At 49.3% G+C, this 20,141-nt stretch overlaps 8 protein-coding genes across 8 annotated transcripts; 1 reads left to right on the top strand and 7 right to left on the bottom strand.

Moving 5' to 3' along the window:
• Positions 1–610: 610 nt before the first annotated feature.
• On the top strand, positions 611–1,624 carry SCP_1702030 (hypothetical protein; the record flags this gene model as incomplete). The annotated part of the gene is made up of 3 exons (XM_027764989.1): positions 611–963; positions 1,016–1,121; positions 1,196–1,624. 3 exons carry the CDS (start codon positions 611–613, stop codon positions 1,622–1,624), a joined length of 888 nt encoding a protein of 295 aa, XP_027620790.1.
• A 1,262-nt stretch (positions 1,625–2,886) lies between these two features.
• On the bottom strand, positions 2,887–4,510 carry SCP_1702020 (hypothetical protein; the record flags this gene model as incomplete). The annotated part of the gene is made up of 3 exons (XM_027764988.1): positions 2,887–3,404; positions 3,465–4,245; positions 4,364–4,510. 3 exons carry the CDS (start codon positions 4,508–4,510, stop codon positions 2,887–2,889), a joined length of 1,446 nt encoding a protein of 481 aa, XP_027620789.1.
• A 633-nt stretch (positions 4,511–5,143) lies between these two features.
• On the bottom strand, positions 5,144–6,835 carry SCP_1702010 (Putative transposon Ty5-1 protein; the record flags this gene model as incomplete). The annotated part of the gene is made up of 1 exon (XM_027764987.1): positions 5,144–6,835. One exon carries the CDS (start codon positions 6,833–6,835, stop codon positions 5,144–5,146), a length of 1,692 nt encoding a protein of 563 aa, XP_027620788.1.
• Positions 6,836–8,841: 2,006 nt separating this feature from the next.
• On the bottom strand, positions 8,842–9,489 carry SCP_1702000 (hypothetical protein; the record flags this gene model as incomplete). Its single annotated transcript, XM_027764986.1, has 1 exon — positions 8,842–9,489. The coding sequence occupies one exon, from the start codon at positions 9,487–9,489 to the stop codon at positions 8,842–8,844; it is 648 nt and encodes a 215-aa protein (XP_027620787.1).
• A 2,317-nt stretch (positions 9,490–11,806) lies between these two features.
• SCP_1701990 (hypothetical protein) lies at positions 11,807–12,226 on the bottom strand (the record flags this gene model as incomplete). Its single annotated transcript, XM_027764985.1, has 1 exon — positions 11,807–12,226. The coding sequence occupies one exon, from the start codon at positions 12,224–12,226 to the stop codon at positions 11,807–11,809; it is 420 nt and encodes a 139-aa protein (XP_027620786.1).
• Positions 12,227–12,401: 175 nt separating this feature from the next.
• On the bottom strand, positions 12,402–12,611 carry SCP_1701980 (hypothetical protein; the record flags this gene model as incomplete). The annotated part of the gene is made up of 1 exon (XM_027764984.1): positions 12,402–12,611. One exon carries the CDS (start codon positions 12,609–12,611, stop codon positions 12,402–12,404), a length of 210 nt encoding a protein of 69 aa, XP_027620785.1.
• A 419-nt stretch (positions 12,612–13,030) lies between these two features.
• SCP_1701970 (Transposon Tf2-9 polyprotein) lies at positions 13,031–16,666 on the bottom strand (the record flags this gene model as incomplete). Its single annotated transcript, XM_027764983.1, has 2 exons — positions 13,031–16,005; positions 16,075–16,666. 2 exons carry the CDS (start codon positions 16,664–16,666, stop codon positions 13,031–13,033), a joined length of 3,567 nt encoding a protein of 1,188 aa, XP_027620784.1.
• A 227-nt stretch (positions 16,667–16,893) lies between these two features.
• Positions 16,894–17,877, bottom strand: SCP_1701960 (hypothetical protein; the record flags this gene model as incomplete). Its single annotated transcript, XM_027764982.1, has 1 exon — positions 16,894–17,877. One exon carries the CDS (start codon positions 17,875–17,877, stop codon positions 16,894–16,896), a length of 984 nt encoding a protein of 327 aa, XP_027620783.1.
• Between the last annotated feature and the right edge of the window lie 2,264 nt (positions 17,878–20,141).

The following is a 20,141-nucleotide window of genomic DNA, read 5'->3' as shown; positions in this document are numbered from 1 at the left end:
ATATTCAATATTCAACGCTCAAACGTTCACTTTGACGTGCCCCGCCGGACAAAATCAAAACGCGATTTCAAGTCAACGCTATTGCGATCTGGCAGGAGTGTTTTCGTTTTGAACTGCATCACATCTATTCGGCGCTTCTTTGCGCGCTTTCGTGGCGATTTCGGCGATGTCCAGTGATCCTGTTTTCACTTGTCGTTTTCGCTCTACCGGTTTCGTTCCATTTTGTTGTCCTGAAGACTGATCGTCACACGAGCTCTTGCGCTGTTCTTTCTATGTTGGGTACGAGCCCCTTCACCTAGAGTATCCCGGTGACTCTCGGAATGCCTTGTGGCGACCAGATATCCTCAAAGTGAGTCAACACTTAGTACAGGCGTAATATGTTCGCTGCTATCCAGAGGTTCAGCGCATGTCGCCCATCATAATTACCCGTTCTTCGCGAAAACGCCTATTACTGGGCAGTACCTCCGAGTTCCGTGCTTCCGGCACCCTGACGCGGACGCGGGAAAGTGCGTTCAACCTGCGCTTGTTCCCTTATTTCTTACCGCTCATGGGCAATTAAGTTTCTCGAACGCAGTTCTTGCCCCACCAGCGGACCTGACTTCTTACGCAGATGACTAAGTGGGGGCGGTACGGCCCCGCGCAAAGCGAGTTTGATTACACCCCCGCGACGGTGCGCGAGAGCGTGCGACGCAGCCTCGCGCAGCTGAACACGGACTACCTCGACGTGGTGTATCTGCATGACGTGGAGTACGTGTGCACCCCTGTCGGCCCACAGGAGGCTGGGGACCACACAGCCGCGCTCGCGGAGGTGCGAGCAGCCGAGTACGGGCTCGCATGGGGCGCGGAGGGGAAGGTGTGGGGCGAGGGCGCCCTGAAGATCCTCGACGCCCTGGCGGAGCTGCGCAAGATGCAGGGGGAAGGGTTCATCCGTGCGGTCGGCATCACAGTTACGGCCTTAACCCGGTCGCGCCGTCATCTCCCTTTGGACGATCTAACGAATGCATGCTCTGGACAGGCTACACCCTCCCGATGCAGGATTATTCTCTCCCGTGGGGGATTTTGGTGTCCTCTCCACCTCGCGTTGGACGACATTAAGCCATCCAGCGTTCCCAAACTACGACGTGCGTATCAAGAAGTCTGACTTCTGCGACGGTAGCGTGGGTTGAATGCGTTCCGCAGTCATTCATATGGTCAGACCCAAGTCGGACCCTTACGCAAGATCCCTCCGACCAGGGCATACACCGGTTACATTGACATCGAGGCTCGTCACCTGTTCTTCTATTTCTTCGAGAGCAGGAACGACCCGACCAATGACGATGTCATATTCTGGACGAACGGAGGACCGGGCTGCTCATCATCTCTGGGCCTGTTCATGGAGCTTGGTCAGATTGACTTCTCTGTAGTTCTAGTTGTGACATTTATGCAAAATTTTCGGAGCGGGACACATGGTAGGTTTATAGCCGCGTTCTTCTCCGGCCAGGCGGCGCTCCAGGTGTATTGGATTCGACAACTGTTCAACCTAAATGGCGAGGGATATCGCAGGCTCGACGTCTCTCCGCCGAACACCTCCAGGGCCCTTAATAAGTCAATGGCCGAGACAAACTGCGACGAGGAAGCCGTGTAAACGGCCCTCGACTACGTTCCCATCTACGCGCTGGGCAACCTGTGCATCGGTGAGTCGTGTTTGTTCTTCCGCAAAAGCAGATTGTTGATGGTGGGCGCAACACAGCAGGCGGGCTGTTCTTCTGGCTCCGCGAGAACTTCACCGTGTCGTAGGTCTCGGTCACCATCAACACCGTCTCGCAGCTCCTCGCGGTGGCCCCCCCCTCTCACCGCATCCAGCTCCCGCCTCTTGCTTCAGACGCACCCCGTCGCAAACACGGGCATCGGCGTGCTCGACTTCATCGGCAACGGCGGAGTCGCCCTGGTTGCTTCAGCCTTCGCACCTGCCCCCCCTCTATGCGCAGATCGCCGGCTTGAAACCTCTGTGCAACGAAAGCATCCTTTAAACTCAAATGCAGGACACTTCTGAGTGCTGACATGCTGGTGCAGATACCATGGGGTGCCGCACGGCTTCAACTTCGACTATCCGCAGCTGCAGTTGTCTGCTTGAATGGTCTCTGGGACAGAATGCGACCAGGGTGGCAGGTCATGCAGCTGGAGGATCAGCACTTGGATCAGATATATTGGATCCCACATATTCCCCAGTGACTGCGACGTACTTTGTTTGTAGACTTGTGTGGATCAATAATGGCATCATCTGTGATTGCGTTACAGTAACGGCCATTGTAGTAGTTCGATGGAGTCAAATTATTTCCTATGGTAGTATGTGATGGTGGATAGTACAAGTGCGCTATGCCTACCTCACGCCCGGCCAGAATATGTCAGTGTACTGGGTGTCGACCGTCCTTGAGTCGAATGTTCTAAGTCGAAAAGCTTCAAGTCAAGAAGTCCTCGAATCGAATGTACTTAATCGCGAAAGCAACGGCCTAAGAAGTGTAAGCACAAGTCATAAGATCGAGTTAAAAGGAGATGATTCATGGAAACTCTTAAGGACTTCAACGAGCGTCGATCGCTCAAATGCTCAACTCAACCGATACCTAGACATCTTTCTTCAGCTCATTGATCACGCACGGGTTATCACAGAACAAAGTGTTCATTCGTAAGCGCGATAACAAAGTATGGGTTTATGTAAAGGTTTTTATGCGAGGGGAGGCAAGCAGGCGACGATGGAGAGAAATATACGTATCACGAAAGACATGTGCAGTACGCGGAAGATGAGACGACGATGTGGAACTGCTCGCCATCGCACAGGCTTCGAAGTTTGTCAGCTACGTACAAAAGTATGGAAGAAAGAGACGAAGCTGCACAGGCCGCAGCCTGAAGTTACGCTCGAACCGGCCAAGTTTCGGGGTAAAAGACGGCGTTCTTGTACTTCTTCTTAATCTCGGCCAGGAGCCACCAACCTGGAGTGCAATAGGTGACGTGGTTGCTGGTCGAACCGCCTTTGTTGTGGCCCGAGTGGAGTTGGCCGACGATGTACGCTTTGCCGTCCCTCATATGCCAAACGAGGGATCCCGAGTCTCCTTTGGCAGAGAAGACTTCGACGGCCTTGTTTCCGGAATTGTAGATGGCGAGCTCCCTGGACACGACGCCAGCTGCGTTGAAAGTGAACGATTCCAGGCCGGCGTAGCGACCAACGGTGAGGTCGGTGGTGTTCCCATCCTTGCCGACCATAAGGCATCGCTCGCCTTGAATGTCGAACTCTGCAGGGACGGCGAGGTCCTCCTTCGAGGCGCAGCCGGAAATCTTCAGCTTCCTCCCCGAGGGATACTTGAACGTGGTCGCTCCACCAGCCACAGGATAGAACATCGCTGTTAACTCCGGAGCAGAAAACTTGGATCCTAAATGAGGGTTGAGTTCGTCAGACGAGGGATATGCGAGAAAGATAAGTCGAAACGCACCAAGATCGACCACGTTGCCTTCAAAGGCACCCTTGACCTTCGCCTCCGCAGCCACGAAAACGCTCCAGTCTGCCGTGTATCGTGTGTTGCCTTCGTCAACCTTAATTTTCGGAGCATATTCGACGTGGCCGATGTTGCGCTGTAGCTTGATATTGGACCAATATTTGGTCGCTTCGTCGTGGAGGCGCTCGAGGCTGGCGATGGCTCTGTTTTCATCTTCTAGTTTGCTTCGATTCCACTCCAGATCATCCGCGGTCTCCGGGCCCTGGTTCTCCTGCGCTTGGAGCCTGGCGATGTCTTGGGCGTACATGTTAGCGAAAAAGACGCGGTCAGCAACGGCTTTGGTGATCTCGTCGAGGCCGCGCTGGAACCGGCGCATTCCGCAGACGCGGACATGGTCCTTGGGTGCGCCGCCCTTGAGAGAGTAATCGACGGTGGTATCCTTGCGGAGGACGTGGCAGTTGCTGAGGCCGTAGACTTTGTCGCTGGGTTTACCGTCGTTGGTTTTGTTCTCGAGAAACCAAAGGGTAAGTGTGCCCTGGGAGTGGTCATCCTCCATATCTTCGGTGGTTAGGGGAACCGCGAGAAGAGCAGTGAGGAATCGGCGGACGTAGTGGGTGGCATCGCGGTCGGAGGCATGTCGCAAGAGCGGGGGGCCAGCCAGCCACTGCGGGACTGCCTCCCTCCATTCTACGACAACGTCCTTGACATTGTTCTTCCGCAGAAGGGCGAGGATCGCCTGAGAGACATCGTGGGCGGTGTCGCGGGAGGTAGAACCGGGCTGGACTCCAATCCATACAACGACCGGACCGAGACGCCCCTTGCCCCCCCTCTCCCGGCTCAGCGTGTGTGAGGAAGCGGGCCGGGTCGATGGAGGTGCACTTGATATTTCGCGCAACGATGATGTCGACAATCTGGGGACCGACAGTGTCCCAGGCCTTATTCAGCGAGGTATCGAAGGTCCCGTAGACTGATTTGACGGGGATGTGAGCGAATCTGCCGGTGGGCTTGGGGAATGGTGTAGTGAGGTAGTCGGAACGGTACATGAGTTCCGGGTGGTCGTTGTCCCCAGTAATTCCATTGTAGTAGGTGGCCCTCTCGTAAGCGTCGGGACCATGTTCAGACATATTAACCAGCCTCTAGTATATAGGAAGAAAGAGTCGTTCCTCTATATAGAGGCTGGATCCTCGTATGAGGGGCTTTTTCCGCTGGGTTTGCAGTCGGGATAGGGGCATTTACAGTCGCAGACGCAGGGGGAATTACAGTCGGAATTCATGACAAGGCAAGAGGCATGCACCGGCAAAATCCGAGACACAGGGTAGGGGGGGTCTCCGAAGCCCTTAACCGGAAATTATTTCCACCTAAGAAACTGCTAGTAAGAGGTGAGGAAAGGCTTATTCTCATGAGTTCCATGCCTTACAGTTGAAACCTATCGCAGAGAAGAGTTTGCATTTGTTAGAAATCGCGCCTTAGTTCCCAAATAGGAAGGTAGTGATGGCGGGTCAAGATGCGTCGGGGCGCGTGATTACGCGTCCTAAAATAGATTTCTGTATATATACAGTTCTAGACGCTCCACTTTATATAAGCAAATTTCCTTCTTTGTCTTTCTTTGTAATCATGCCCTCGGCTTGTCTGCCCTTGGGCGCTCCCCAATTTCTGGAGCTCCAGAAATTTGGGCGCTACTTTCCAACACTCCCCCTCAAGCCGATGGGCATTCCGAGCTTCTTTGTGAGCTTCTCGTGCCTCGGCTTAGGGAGTGATTTTGTTAGGATATCCGCTATCATGTCCTCCGTGGGACAGTAGTGGATATCAATATATTTATCCCTCAATTTTTCGCGCACATAATGATGCTTTACATCAAAATGTTTTGATTTCGCGTGGAATTGGGGATCACGTGCGATTGAGATCGCCGCTGTATTATCCTCGAATAAAATTGTAGGATCTTGTTGCTCGAAACCTATTTCTTTGAATAGTGTTCGGAGCCACACGGCTTCTTTTGCCGCTTCGGCGGATGCCATGTATTCGGCTTCCGTGGTGGATGACGCGACCGTGGTTTGCTTCTTTGAGCTCCACGTGATCGTGCCATTTCCTAATTTAAATAAATATCCCGAGATTGATTTGCGATCTCGGATATCGTTCGCATAGTCTGCATCTGAGTAGCCCACAAATATGGATTGATCTTCGGGCTTGACATCTGCAATTGGCCCGTAGATTATTCCAAGTTCTCGTGTTCCGGATAGATAGCGGAGGACGCGTTTAGCAGCAGTCCAATGAGCCATTCCGGGATTGGCAGTAAATGAGCTAAGTCGTTGCACGGCGTGAGCAATGTCTGGTCTCGTGGCAATTGCCGCGTACATCAGTGATCCGACGAGCGATGCATATCCGTTGTCTCGGTCGCATTCGTCATCAGTTTCGGGTTCTTCTTTTTCAAGCACTGTATTTGGATCAAGAGGCATCCCGACCGTGTTGGCGTTCGTAAGCCCATTCTTGTGTAGGATAGACTCAATATATTTTGTCTGAGAGATTTTGATTGTCCGCTTTGAACGGTCTCTCTCAATTTCTATCCCCACAATTTTTCGGGGTTCGCCAAGGTCGGTAACTTCGAACATATTTCGGAGTTCCCTCTTCAATTGGTCCATCAGTGCGCAATCATTGGTGAATATTAATAGGTCGTCTACCCAAACGGTGACGATTTCTATCTTATCACCTTTGATCCGAATGTACGCACATGGATCCGAGAATAGGCGCTTGAATCTCGCGTCTAGTAACTTGCGGTTCAGCACGATATTCCATTCTCGGCCAGACTGCTTTAGCCCGTAGAGGGTTTTCTTTAATTTACATACGCGGTATGTTCCATCGCTGTATCCTTCGGGTTGCCGCATATACACTTCTTCTTTGAGAGTTCCATTGAGATAGGCGCCTTTCACGTCCATCTGTCCGATCTCCCAATCTAAGATTGCGGCTAGCCCAAGGATAGCTCGAATGGTTTCGAGGCGGACTACGGGCACGAACGTCTCAGTATAGTCCATGCCTGGGATTTGAGAATATCCCTTCGCAACCAGGCGGGCTTTGTATTTGATTATTTCACCCTCTTTGTTTGTTTTCTTAACTAGAACCCATTTATTTCCTACGGGTTTTCGATCTTCGGGAGGTTCCACTAACTCCCAAGTCTCCATACCCTGTAGTTGATTGAGTTCCGTCTGGACTGCCTGTTCCCATTTGGGCCACTCGAGTGATCTCTTGGCATCACTGAGCGTCTTTGGCTCATCCGCATCCGAATTTCCGTGGGCGCTCATCGCAATATAGACTAATTCGGCATTTGATTTATCTGGATCATTATCCAGATCTTCGTCTGCCTCTGGGTCATGCATTAGACGGTAATCATGCCGAACTGTCTTTCTTCTGGTTCGTCTGGGCTGGCTTGGTGCGTCCGTCCCGCTTTCCTCGCGTTGATCAGGATCATCATCCTGTCTGCACTTTCGCGGATTTTTGGCAGGTGACTGTGGCGCGGAAGTTCCTAACTCCCCCTCGCGCCGCACGTCTGCGGTCGTTGTGAGGTTTGGGACTTCGGGTCTTCTTTCCGCATGCGGCACGTCTGACGCATTGCTAGGTAAAGTGCCGGAAATATATTTTGCTCCCCCTCACGCTGTGCTGTGAGGATAGGTACGTCGGATCCTATTTGCTCTTGTGGCACGTGAGGCGCGTTGCCGGGCAAATGGTCCGGGGAATTCGAAGAAAATTGAAAATTACGCAAGATTTTAATCTGGCGCGTATGTGCATCATAATATTTGATGGCTTTGGGTCCGTCCATGTATCCAACAAAAATATACTTGTTGGCACGGGGCGCTAGCTTTGATAGTGTTGCGTCCTCCGTGAGGACCCATACGGGGGAACCGAATTCTTGTAGGTACGAGATATTTGGTTTCGTCCCATTCCATTTTTCTTCGGGAGTTGCCCCATTTAACGCCTGGGTAGGCGATCTATTTTTAATATAGACTGCGTGAGCAATCGCTTCAGCCCAAAGATAACGAGGTAGATCTCTCGCATAGATCATCGCGCGCGCTAGTCCAAGCAGTGTGCGATTCAATCTCTCAGAGACTCCGTTCTGGGATGGTGAGTACGGCGCAGTCGGACCCATCTCGATCCCTTTCATTTGACACCAGTTAATTAATTCGGTGTTCATATATTCTCGACCGTTGTCGAGCCTGAGTCGCAAGGGTTTATTTCCAAACTTGCGCTCGATATAGGTAATATAATTCTTTACCTTTTCAGTTACTTCATCTTTATGCCTCATAAATAGTACTGTACTTCGACGACTGTAATCATCGGTAAATGTAATAAAATATTTCCACCCTTGTAGAGCGGCTGTCTGCGCAGGTCCCCACACATCCGTGTGTGTTAATTCTCCGGGTACCTTGCTGCATTCGTCCGTCTCTTTGGGAAATGGCTTCCGCGTTGCCTTTGCTTGAATGCACGCCTCGCAATTAATTTCATCTGGGCTTGGCGAGATTTCTAGGCCATCAACAAGCCCTTCGCAATATAATCGCATAAGCGCTGGTTTCCCGATATGGCCATAGATCTTGTGCCACTCTTCCCAGGTATGCGGGCCGTATTCCTTAGCAGTATAGGTTCGCGCAGGTTGTGGAACTATTGGACACAATTTCAATGAATATAGTCGTCCATTTTTCTTGCCTATAGCAAGAGTGTGTTTATTTTTATCTATTAGTATTGCACGACTATTACCCATAAGTACTCTTCCTCCCGCATCGTCCAAACGCGTGATGGAGAGGAGGCTATTGGGTGCTGTCGGCGCATACAGTACACTGTGGAGACGGAATTTCACTTTCCGGTCTCCTACTTTACTTTCGACATCGACCGTACCGCGGCCCAATGCCTGCATTGGTTGCGGTCTGATGCCCGTGATCGCGTGATCTTCGAGCGCCTGATAGGTCGCGAAGACTTCACGACGATTTGTAATGTGCGAAGTTGTCCCGGAGTCGGCAAACCACTCATAGAAAGAAGCGATTTCGCCATCAGATCCGAGAGATACAGTGTCGCTATCATTATCGTAGGCTATTTTTGCCTCATCCTCTTTCGATTCGACCTCGCGCGCTTTGTAAGCACGTTCCGTCTTTTGCCGTTTCATCGGCGGGCCCTGTCTGGCTTTGCCGCCGCCTTTAGCCCAACAATCCGTGGCCTTATGCCCGAATTTTCCGCAATTCATACATTTGACCTTGTTGCGGTGCCGACACTCGTTACCAAGATGTCCCGGCTTTCCGCAGATCGAACATTTTTTGTATTCCCCAAAGGGGCGCTTCTTTCCTTTGGCAACCATGGCTTGGTCCGAGGATTGACCGCGCTCGCCACGCTCGTGCCTTCACCTATTTTCATCAAGAATGATGGCAATCAATTCTTGTGATGTAAGCTGAGGGCGCACGTTGTCAGCACCTTCGGCGCCAACATTGCCGCCCACGGCGCCAAAGTAAGAGCTGAGGAAAGAGTCCCAGCTCTCCGGTAATGAGGTAGCCAGAATGAGCCAGAAATCTTCGTCAGAAACAACCTTCCCCATTAGGTGGAGTTGTTCCTGGATCTGTCGTAGCTGTGTAATGTGACTGGAGATATTATCTTCTTCCTTGGCTTGCATCCGGTAAAAACGCCGGCACAGCGCGAGAATTCCATGCTGTCCACGCTGTTCCTTGACTGTGCGAAGCTGCTCCCACATGGCCCGTGCCGTCTCGGCTCCAGCGATGTGCACCATCTGGGAATCTCCCAGCGATAGCACAATTACGTTCTGGGCCTTGAGGTCCTTCTCTCCCCAGGCGCTAATCTCCGCCTCTCTCGCTGCCCTATTGGCCGGGTCATTACTCGGCTGCGGCTTCGGTGTCTTTCCGGTCACATACTCCTGGAGACCCTTATCATTAAGGATGGCCTCGACACAGCGCTTCCACGGGAGCCAATTGTCTTCCTTCAGGAGCGGGATCCGGTAAGCATTGCTATTGCTCGTATTATCAGCGCTGGTCGACATTATTTGTTCTCGTACTAGTAAGGGGGTAACAATTTTTGTAGCCACAATAGGGGCTGTTGTTATCCAAGTATTTATTGGCTAGAGCCGGGGCTCATAACCTGTTAGAAATCGCGCCTTAGTTCCCAAATAGGAAGGTAGTGATGGCGGGTCAAGATGCGTCGGGGCGCGTGATTACGCGTCCTAAAATAGATTTCTGTATATATACAGTTCTAGACGCTCCACTTTATATAAGCAAATTTCCTTCTTTGTCTTTCTTTGTAATCATGCCCTCGGCTTGTCTGCCCTTGGGCGCTCCCCAATTTCTGGAGCTCCAGAAATTTGGGCGCTACTTTCCAACAGCATTATTTGCAATGCGTATCGGAGGTTGGTGTTCGGCTGGCGGCGGGGGGGCGGGGTCGGGGTCAGGGGCTTAGTAGGTGTGATGTCGGGTCACACAGGTAAACAGGTGACATACTTATGTAGTCATTTTTGGTAGCTCCTCTTTATGGCAATCACCTTCCATATATAGGCCATGGGAAATTTCCACGGGGGGAGGGGGTCTCGAAGGTCCTTAACTGGATTTTCTGACCTCGTGTGCGGAATTTGATTTTTGCATGCCTCTTGAGGGGAGGAAGTCCCAATATAGAATGTGTGATCATGTGATGAAATGTGCCGATTTCCGTGCCGGCGTTGAGTAGCGCTTTGGGAAAATCCCGTAGGACTGTAAACCCGGCGACTGTAAACGCATCGAATGCTAGAGCCTCATGAAGTAATCTCGGAGGTGTTCCCACCAAAAATCGACCCCATTTCAGCCAGCTGCGTGTCGCTGAATTTACAGTCACAAGGCGCCAATTTACAGTCATTTTCCCTTCCATCTGTTCCGCACGGCCTGCGCTTGGCAAGTTGTGGCTCCCCCTCGGAATGGTGTTCCTGCCCCTTCCCTGCTGTCTATGGTTTCCGGACAATATGTATTCATGTCAGTAAATGCACCAGCACATTATCTAGGTAGAGATATATTTTTCCCTCCCTCAGTGCCCGCCCTTTCAGCCAAACTGCCTTCTGCACTGCGGAACTTGGCAGACACACAGGAAGCATTACCACTTTTATCCATTGGAAATAACCTGGCAAAAAGCATGGAAATCAATAATATGTTTTCAGAGGAAAAACCTCGAGAAAAAAATGAGAAAAGAACAAAACATTCTCACGGTTTTTTCCCTTGGAAATAAGTTGCCTACCATATCAGGCAACTGGACATGACAGGACATGACAGGACATGCCAAAACCCGGATAAAATTACCATATTTGGCGACCAACTTATTTCCAGTGGAAAAACTGCGGAAATGCTTTGTTCTTTTACACATTTTTTCCTCATGTTTTTCCTGCAGTATAACTGTGTTGATTTCCACGCATTTTTCTAAGTTATTTCCTCGAGAAAAAAGGAGTTATGCGTCCTGTGACATCCTTATGTTGGCCATAACCCTCCCCCATTTACAGTCACACGTAAATCGCGTGAGATCGTAATGATCTCTGCCCTCGCCTCCCTCAGCATGAATAATTAACGCACTGCCCTCTCCCATATTAATCTGGTCTGTAAATGGAGGACGTACAGTCCCCACTCAACTTCGTCTTACTTCCGGGTTAGTCAGCACTACTAGTGTCAAGTAACATATCATGATTGTAAAGAGTCTAAAGACCATAATGAGGCCTTTGCAACGATCAAGCCTCAAGTGTAGTGATTACGATTTCTGAGGTACAAAGGAATTGTTCTTTATGGGATAGGGCTTCCGCCAACTTTTGGGAGGACACTGTTACGCGGCAGCAAAACACGAGCGTCTAGTCAAGTCGTCACGAGACAAGGTCTTAGTCTAAGACACAAGTCCGTTCAAGTCGATCAGAGTTCGTTCTTATGACTCGTAGTAGCTGTCTGCTACTGACGGTCGATCTCAGTCAAAGGCAAGTGGAAAGCTGGTTTAATGGTAACCAGGTCGAGATGGGGATCCAGCTCGACAAGGTCGTTTACTTATACAAAAGGTATCCGCAGTACTACGCAGTAATGCGAGATCATTCATTGGCTAGATAAGGTGAAACGATATCTGGGCAAGGTAACAGCGAGGAAGTAATATGTATGAGAAAGCTGAGTAAGGTCGTGAGAGATAATCAGTACTAATGGGGATAACGAGTCGTGTATCAGAACGAGGTAAAGATGAGGCGTACATGCACGTCTTGCATGCGCGATAAGAAGAAGGTCCGGAGTTGGATCCGGTGTAACCCTAGACTAGGGGTTCTGGGCATCTGGGTAAAGAATCGGAGGTTGCGCTCCAATGAGTCACGTGTTGGATCACGTGGTCTGGTAACGTAAAGGGAACAAGGAAAAGAAAAAGAAAAGATGCGCCACAAGTGGGGAGCGTTGTAACATCAGCTCCCGTCTAACGTTTCTTGTCCCACAAGAAATATTGTGATCTTCATCGTCGTCGGGGGCAGTCGCGGACATAATGATCTCCTCCACATCTGTAGCATGTCCGCCGGCTGGTTCGTGATCCTTGTTCGGGGATACGTCCATTCCTGTAGGGATGACTGCGACGCGAAGAAGTGGATGCAGTCGAGAAAGATGGTTGGGATAACGGAGATCGTCCACTGGGTACGTGCGAACGAGGAGGGCGAGGTCGAACGGGAATTGGTTCTGGCGACGAGCGAGGAGTGGACGCGGGTATTCCATTAGTGGTGTATCCGAGGATGTGTCCGATGTCTTCGTCCCCATGCTCCCTCCAAATCTCCTGTGCTGTACGAGTGACCGTACTGCGCATCAACGACCAGACTTGGTCGACTCTGGTTCGGGCTCTACTCGTCCTTTCTTCTGCTGCGATGAGCTCTTGTCTGGCCGTCTGCATCCACTCGACCATTTCTAATGCTCGTTGCATGGAAACCACCGCTTGTCAATCTTGCGGGCGATTTCGTAAGGCGACGAGGATATCTGTGAAGTCGACAGGAACACGGATAGCCGAGACCAGACGTGTGGCAAATTCTTGTTCGTCCGATGCGTGACTGAGTTCGATAGAAGGTGAGGGCGATGAGGTGCGGATAAAGGGTGTCTGTGCTCGAGAGGGTACTCCATTGACAAGCGTAGGCGATGCAGGTATGCTCATAATTGTGGAGGCGACTTCAGCGAGTATATTGTGAACAAGGTTGTCTATAGCGGAAGTGGGCATTGATGATATGTCGTTTTCTCCCCCTTTTATACCTTTCGGTCGTTAAGGGGGTCGCGGTTATCTGTGATGTGAAATAGAATGTCGTGGATCCGGGTAATAATCAAATAGATGAAAATCCATTGGACGATAAAGAGTATTCCCACAGAGATAAGAGCTGCCTGATCAGTTCCAGGCATCGTTCTGATCACCCCAGCCGTTAGCGTGCGGGCTGTCTCGCGTGAAGAGTGTGTGTTAGACAAGTCGTCTGATAAGGATTCGGTGGATGATCCAAAGAAAGGCGAGGGTTGTGCAGTGGAGGACGATTAGGAAGATGATGAGGAAAACCGTCGTGGTAGTCATTCCGGGTTTCTTCTCCTCTACTGGATTCCCCTGGTCCTTTTATATGCATCGAGGATTCGCTTGGCATTCTGTAAATTGTGGGTAGGTTCCCACGAGTTTTCTGCTGAAGAATATCCCTTCCACTTGACTAAGTACCTCAGATGACCTCGGTACGTCTTGTGATTCAGGATGGCTTCGACTTCGTACTCTTCCTCGTTATCAACGACATCAGGTGGTGGGTTCATGTAATTCGGACCATGTATGTCGTTTTCGCGATAAGGAGATAGAAGGGCGGCGTGAAATACGGAATGAACTCGCCAGGTCTTCGGGAGTTTGAGACGATAGTTGGCCGGTCCGATGACTTCGACAATTTCGAATGGCCCCTCACGCTTTGGTGCTATCTTGTGCGAGGCATAATTGACCTTCAGGTTCCTCGAGTCTAGCCAGACCTTCTGTCCTAGTGTAAACTTCGGCGATCCTTGTCTGACTCGGTCCGCCATCTGTTGTCGGGCTAACTCGTGCATGGCTAGTGCTTCTAGTCTTATCTTCTGCAACATGTCAAGCCTGGATTCAACCGATGGAATGTTCGTGGACGGAAATACGGAAGGGAGTCCACGTGGTTCGTATCCCATCATGATGCGGAATGGGCTCATCTTCCGTGCTGAGTGTTCCCTTGTGTTATGACAAAACTCGAGGTCTGGCAGGCGGTCGGCCCATGTTTCAGGGTTGTTTCCGCAATAGAGTCGAAGATAGATTTCCAGCTCCTGGTTGACTCGCTCTGTTTCTCCGTCCGTCTGAGGGTGATAAGCTGTGCTCATTGATGATCTGATCTGGAGTAGTCGATTTAACTCTTGGAAGACCTTGGATGCGTATTGAGGTCCTCTATCCGAGATGATTCGGTCGGGTAATCCAAATCGCGAGTATACTTTGTCATGAAAAATCTTGGCTGTTCCTTCGGCTGTGATCGTTTTGAGGCAGGGCGTAAGAATCACCCCCTTCATAAGGTCATGGTCTACTACGACCATAATTGAATCAAAACCATTGGAAATGGGAAGGTCGGTAATAAAATCGGTGGTGCAACAGGAAAATGGTAATGCGTGTGGGTCGGCGGGAATTGGTTCCAAAGGAATACGCGTTGGATGAGTGTTCGGTTTCATTTGTTGACAGGCGGCACAGCCTTCAACATAATTGTAGACAAATGTATACATGCCGGGCCACCAGAATTCACGACGTAACAGTTCAAGAGTGTTGAACTTTCCAGGGTGACCCATGGCAGGGGAGTCGTGATGTAGTCGAACGAGGTCACGACGAAGAGTTTCGGATGGTGGAACGTAGATCTTTCCCTTGTAGAGGATGACACCATCGCGAACTTCCCAGTCAGAAAGCGATGATTTCATGGGGAATGGCCCTTTGTGTACAATCGCTTCGAGGGCTTCGTGAACAATGAGGTCTTTTGCTGCGTGATTCCTGATTTCGTCAAATAATGTCGGGGAAATGGATCGCACAAACAGTGCATTGGGTAAAAGAACGCGATCTTCATTGTCACTTTCACTGTCATCGAGTCCGTTACGACGAGATAGTGCATCAGATTGGATCATCTGAGTGCCGGGGACATGAATGAGGTGAAGATCAAATTGTGATAATTTGAGACTCCATCGTGCTTGTCGGCGGTTTAACTTCTGAGCTGTACGGAAGTACGTGAGGTTCTTGTGATCACTGCGAACTTCGACGGGATGGGGAGAGCCTTCAAGATAATGGCACCATTCAGCGAGGGCTCGAATGATTCCGAGGAGTTCGCGGTCGTAGATTTCGTAGTTCCGTTCAACTGGATTGAGTGTCTGTGAAATGTAGGCACAAGGATGGAGGTCTCCATTGATGTCGGCTTGGCGTAAAACTGCACCCGTAGCAAACTTGGAAGCGTCGGATTCAACAATAAAGGGTTTTGCCTTGTCAGGCAGTAACAGTACTGGGGCGGTACTGAATCGTTGTTTTAACGTGTCGAAAGCTGTCTGACATTCTGTTGTCCATTCAAAAGGTGGAGATCCAGCGGCAGTGCTCGTAAGATTCGTCAATGGTTTGGCAATATCCGAGAAGTTGGCAATAAACTTCCGATAGAAGTTTCCAAACCCTAGGAAAGAGCGAACACCTTTTACCGTGCTTGGTTCAGGCCATTCTGCAATTCCTTTAAGTTTGATAGGGTCCATGCCAATGTAGTTTTCTCGAATGATCATGCCTAGGAATTCGACTTCTTTAACATCAAAGAAACACTTTTCCGGTTTAAGGAATAAGTCGTTGTCTTCGAGTCGTTGGAGTACGCGTCGGGTTCGAACGTGATGTTCTTCCAAATCATTTGAGAAGATGAGGATATCATCCATGTAAATGACTATCCATCCCTCATCGATCATGTCCTTGAAGAGTGCGTTCATCATCATTTGGAAAGTCGCCGGGGAGTTGCAGAGTCCAAAGAACATGACCATAGGTTCGAAAAGTCCGCGATTTGTCTTAAATGCACCCTTCCATTGGTCACCATCTTTGATTCTGACATTGTTATATCCGGAGCGTAAATCCATTTTCGTAAAGATCGATGCGCCTTTGAATTGATCCATAAGGTCAGAGATGAGCGGAAGAGGATAGGCGTTCTTCACCATCCCTTCATTCAGGTATCGGTAATCCTGACAAGGACGTAGTGCTCCGTCTTTCTTTCCTACGAAGAAAAATGGTGAAGCCATGGGAGATTTCGACGGTCGGATGTATCCTTTTCGCAGATTTTCTTCCAGGAAGTCATCCATCGCTCCTTGTTCTTTGAGCGATAACGGATAGACTTTACAGTCGCGTGGAATAAAATCGGGTTTCAAGTCAATGGCGTGGTCCCAAGGCCTGGTTTCTGGAAAGCGTTCAGCTGCTTTCTTTTCAAAGACGGACTTCAAATCGTGGAGGTAGTTGGGGACCAACTCCTCGACGGTTTTGGGTTTGTCTACAGCTGATGCTTCTTTGTGTGCCTGTTGTGCCAATTCTTGTGATTTACCGGATGGTTTGTAAAAGACCGTATTCTGTGCATTACAGAATAATGGGGATCAAGTACTGTGTGTCATTCTTCCAATGGCGGGGCCTCTTCGTATGGTGAAGACTGCGGTTTCAGTCTCTTCATTCGTCAAAGGTGACTCCTTCCTGATGGGTTCAAATATCCCAATGACTGGCTCTCCTGCGATATAGGATATAACTAGATCGTCATCATCGAGCTGATCCATAGGGGATTCTGATGGTAGGTCATCTAGTTCGGTATCATTCCGCACTGCGGGTAACTCGCCACGCTCAGTGTTATCTGTCATGATTTCTCTGATAGATTCCGAATGCCCAAACGAGGTAGGGGAAGTTTCGGTGGCGATTAGCTCTGGGAGTCCATCTTCCTTGAAAATCGAAACTTCTTTATCTGGTGCGTCTTCGACGGTGGGTTTCGGTGGCCATTTGGCCTCTTTACCAAACCAAAAGTCACCGGTTTCCCAGTTGATCATCGGATTGAGGCGTTTAAGCCACGGCATGCCGAGAAGTATGTTTTCTTTGCCAATGCCGGTCAAGAGGAAGCGAGTAAGCGTCTTCCTTCCTCCGATTTTCATCATCTTCCAGGTGCAATGAGTAATGGTACCCATTTGATTTGGTGTGCCATCTGCATTCATGACTGTAATCGGTTTCGGTAATTCCCATCTGATGAAATCGTTTTCTTCCGCAAAACGAATGTTCATGAACGTTTCGGCTGCACCGGAATCGATCAAGGCTTCTGTTGTAACGTCTTCCTTCTCTCCCAACGAAATATTCACAGTGATTGAATTTCCGCTAGTGTTACAAATAATGAGGGGAGATACGGTAAGATGCGACGGTCCATGCATTACTAGTGGCCGTCGTCTTAAAAACCCAATTGGGTTCGTTCTTCGTCAGTCATGTCGTTGAAGACGTTTCGCACATAGGCGATCTGTTCCTCTCTGGTTTCTTCCTTCAACGTCTCCTTCTTCTGTGTGAGGTCTTCTCGCATCTTTTTGATCCATGTGATCGTGTCTGTGTCTAACCCGGGCTGTATCGTTCTAGCACGGGTGAAACTTCCAGACTGGGGGTGAAATTGTCTGTCGTTGGCTATATGGCCCTTCTTTCCGCATAGGAAACATAATCCTTCTTTCATTCTCTTCTGTCGCTCGTCTGGGGATAAGCGCGAGATATTGACACGATCAACATCCATCGCGTTTGGATCCTTTGCAGAAGCCGAGTAGTAGGGACGATGGACAGATCGGCCCTTTCCTCGCGTCGTCGTAGTGGCTCCTCGCTTGAAGATCTGAGCAGATCTCCATTGGTTATCAAACCGCGAGGCGTATTCGTACCACTTGTCAAGTGTCTTGGGCATGCTTTCCATCCCATATATCCTTTGTCGGAGTGGGTCGTTAAGTCCCCACTTGAAATACTCGATATTTCCGGCATCTTCTAGTTTCGCCTTGGATTCAAGCGATCGGAATTCGGCAATGTAGTCGTCCGCAGTACGAGTTCCTTGCTTGATGTTACGCAGCAAGGTACGAGCGGTTTCTTCAATATTTTCATCGCCAAATGCTTTGTTCACACTTGCAATGAAGTCTCTCCAACTCCCATAAGAAAGGAAGTCATCATTGGTGAGTTCCGTTTCTATGAAGCTCTGTGCCCATGATCCTGCTGTTCCTCCTTGCATGTGCGATAGCACGAATGCGATCTTCTGATTGTCCTCCTGGTAGACATGGCTATTTCCGGCCATGTAGTTCTTGCATTGGTTTATAAATTCCCTAAGCTTCGAACGGTCTGAACCGTTGAAGATCTCGGGTTTTCTAAAACCAAGTTCCTTCTGGCTAGCATGGTGACGTCCTTCATCCATGGTAACTGTAGCCATCGGTGGTATGTAATCGGGTACGATTGGTGCAAGAGTCGGTTGGGGTACAGGATTCTGGGCAGGGGGGTTCCAAGGGGCGTCTGGTCTTTCTCCTGGATAGGAGGTCGTTATACCGCTGTCTGCGATGTGCTGGAGCACTATTCCACCAAGATTATGGGGAAGTGTCCTTTCAAATTCCTCTGGGGAGTAGTCGAAGTTGTGATTGTCTGGCCTGATGAATACAGGCCTTCCTCCTATGAAATGTGCGTTTCGTTCTGTGCTCCACTCCGCTTGGGATGGGAGGTGCTCGCGGTACTGCTCTGGAAGAGCGGTCGGGTTGATGTAGTTAAAATCCAGCGTGGATAAATTCTTCTGTGTGGCCTATGTCTACACGTAGACTGCACACCGTCCTTAACTAAGTGGGTTCGTTCGTCGTCGGCTAACAAGCCCGTAGAGTGTCTTCTGTCTTCAAACTGATACACCTATTTGCTGATTGCTCGAGTGATTACCTCAGCCTCCTCGGCCTATTGGTCTCTCGGACAGACCCCTCTCCGAAGATGAGTGATCAGTCTATCCCTTCAGCTACCTCGATTACAGAGTAATCTCAAACGGTGCTTTAGCAATCGAATCGGGTGTATCGTTCAGTCTTCAAGGTTCGGTCCGGTCGGTAGTTCGTTGTTAGACTCTAGGAAGTCACAGAGAGTAATAAGATCTCGACCTAATGTTACGCGGCAGCGAAACACGAGCGTCTAGTCAAGTCGTCACGAGACAAGGTCTTAGTCTAAGACACAAGTCCGTTCAAGTCGATCAGAGTTCGTTCTTATGACTCGTAGTAGCTGTCTGCTACTGACGGTCGATCTCAGTCAAAGGCAAGTGGAAAGCTGGTTTAATGGTAACCAGGTCGAGATGGGGATCCAGCTCGACAAGGTCGTTTACTTATACAAAAGGTATCCGCAGTACTACGCAGTAATGCGAGATCATTCATTGGCTAGATAAGGTGAAACGATATCTGGGCAAGGTAACAGCGAGGAAGTAATATGTATGAGAAAGCTGAGTAAGGTCGTGAGAGATAATCAGTACTAATGGGGATAACGAGTCGTGTATCAGAACGAGGTAAAGATGAGGCGTACATGCACGTCTTGCATGCGCGATAAGAAGAAGGTCCGGAGTTGGATCCGGTGTAACCCTAGACTAGGGGTTCTGGGCATCTGGGTAAAGAATCGGAGGTTGCGCTCCAATGAGTCACGTGTTGGATCACGTGGTCTGGTAACGTAAAGGGAACAAGGAAAAGAAAAAGAAAAGACGCGCCACAAGTGGGGAGCGTTGTAACAGACACGCACTTTTTCCCCAAGGTGTGGGAATGACTTTTCAATACAATTTTGTATGTGAGAGCTGCACCTAGTCCTGGGTTAGGTCTAGGGTTTAACTACAAACTTTGTAGTGCCTGTTGTTACCATCCTACAACTTGAGTACAGTCGGCCTTTCAAACTGATTGTAGTGAAAACCAACGCGACTTGCACAAATAGTAATCAATAGAAGTGCCACAGCAGCCACAGAGGACCAATGCATCATAGTCAGTGAAAGTATAGAAGCACATGCTAATTCCAACACATAAAAAGCAGTACCATTGAAATCTGTGAAGAAAATGGAGCATAATGCTCTCTTAAACCAAGTAAATCTGAGTAAAACTGGCAGAGATATCTCAGTTTTGGATTAGAATGCTCAGTGTGAAGTGCAGAAAAATTGGATAAATGCCAGAAAAATTTGAGCATGACTCTAAAATGCACATAAACATGTTAGATAGGGCGCCTTATTTTTTACATGCAGTGCATATTGAAGAAGCAAGCAGAATGGAGAGAAAACTAAGAAAATAAATTGTAGCACTCCAGCCAGTGATTTTGATGTTCTAAAAGTAACACCGTCAGATTCAGCTTGAAAATTCGGTCAGAATGGCCACTTGATTTATCCAAATCCGAGCAGAATTGAGTGAGCTACAAGCCTGGCAAGTTTGGCTACAAGTGTGGTAACAAGTGCTTGAAGCCGGTAGTGTAATGTGCCACCCGAGTCACGTTTCCCACCATACGAAACGTTAAGTGCTCTATAGCACTCCGCAAGATTATTATTATAATGCATTATAATAATAATCAAACTCGACATTGCTATTAAATACAGTTTTCACCCGTAATACAATGGTTCGTAGTATGGTAGAATATATTACAATACAGTATGAATATAATATATTACCAATTTGTATCTAATTATATTCATGA

Source organism: Sparassis crispa (assembly GCF_003851025.1).
Source record: "Sparassis crispa DNA, contig_000016F, whole genome shotgun sequence".
NCBI classification, from domain to species: domain Eukaryota; kingdom Fungi; phylum Basidiomycota; class Agaricomycetes; order Polyporales; family Sparassidaceae; genus Sparassis; species Sparassis crispa.
The sequence above is the reverse complement of the archived record's forward strand: the minus strand, read 5'-3'. Positions and strand labels throughout refer to the sequence as shown.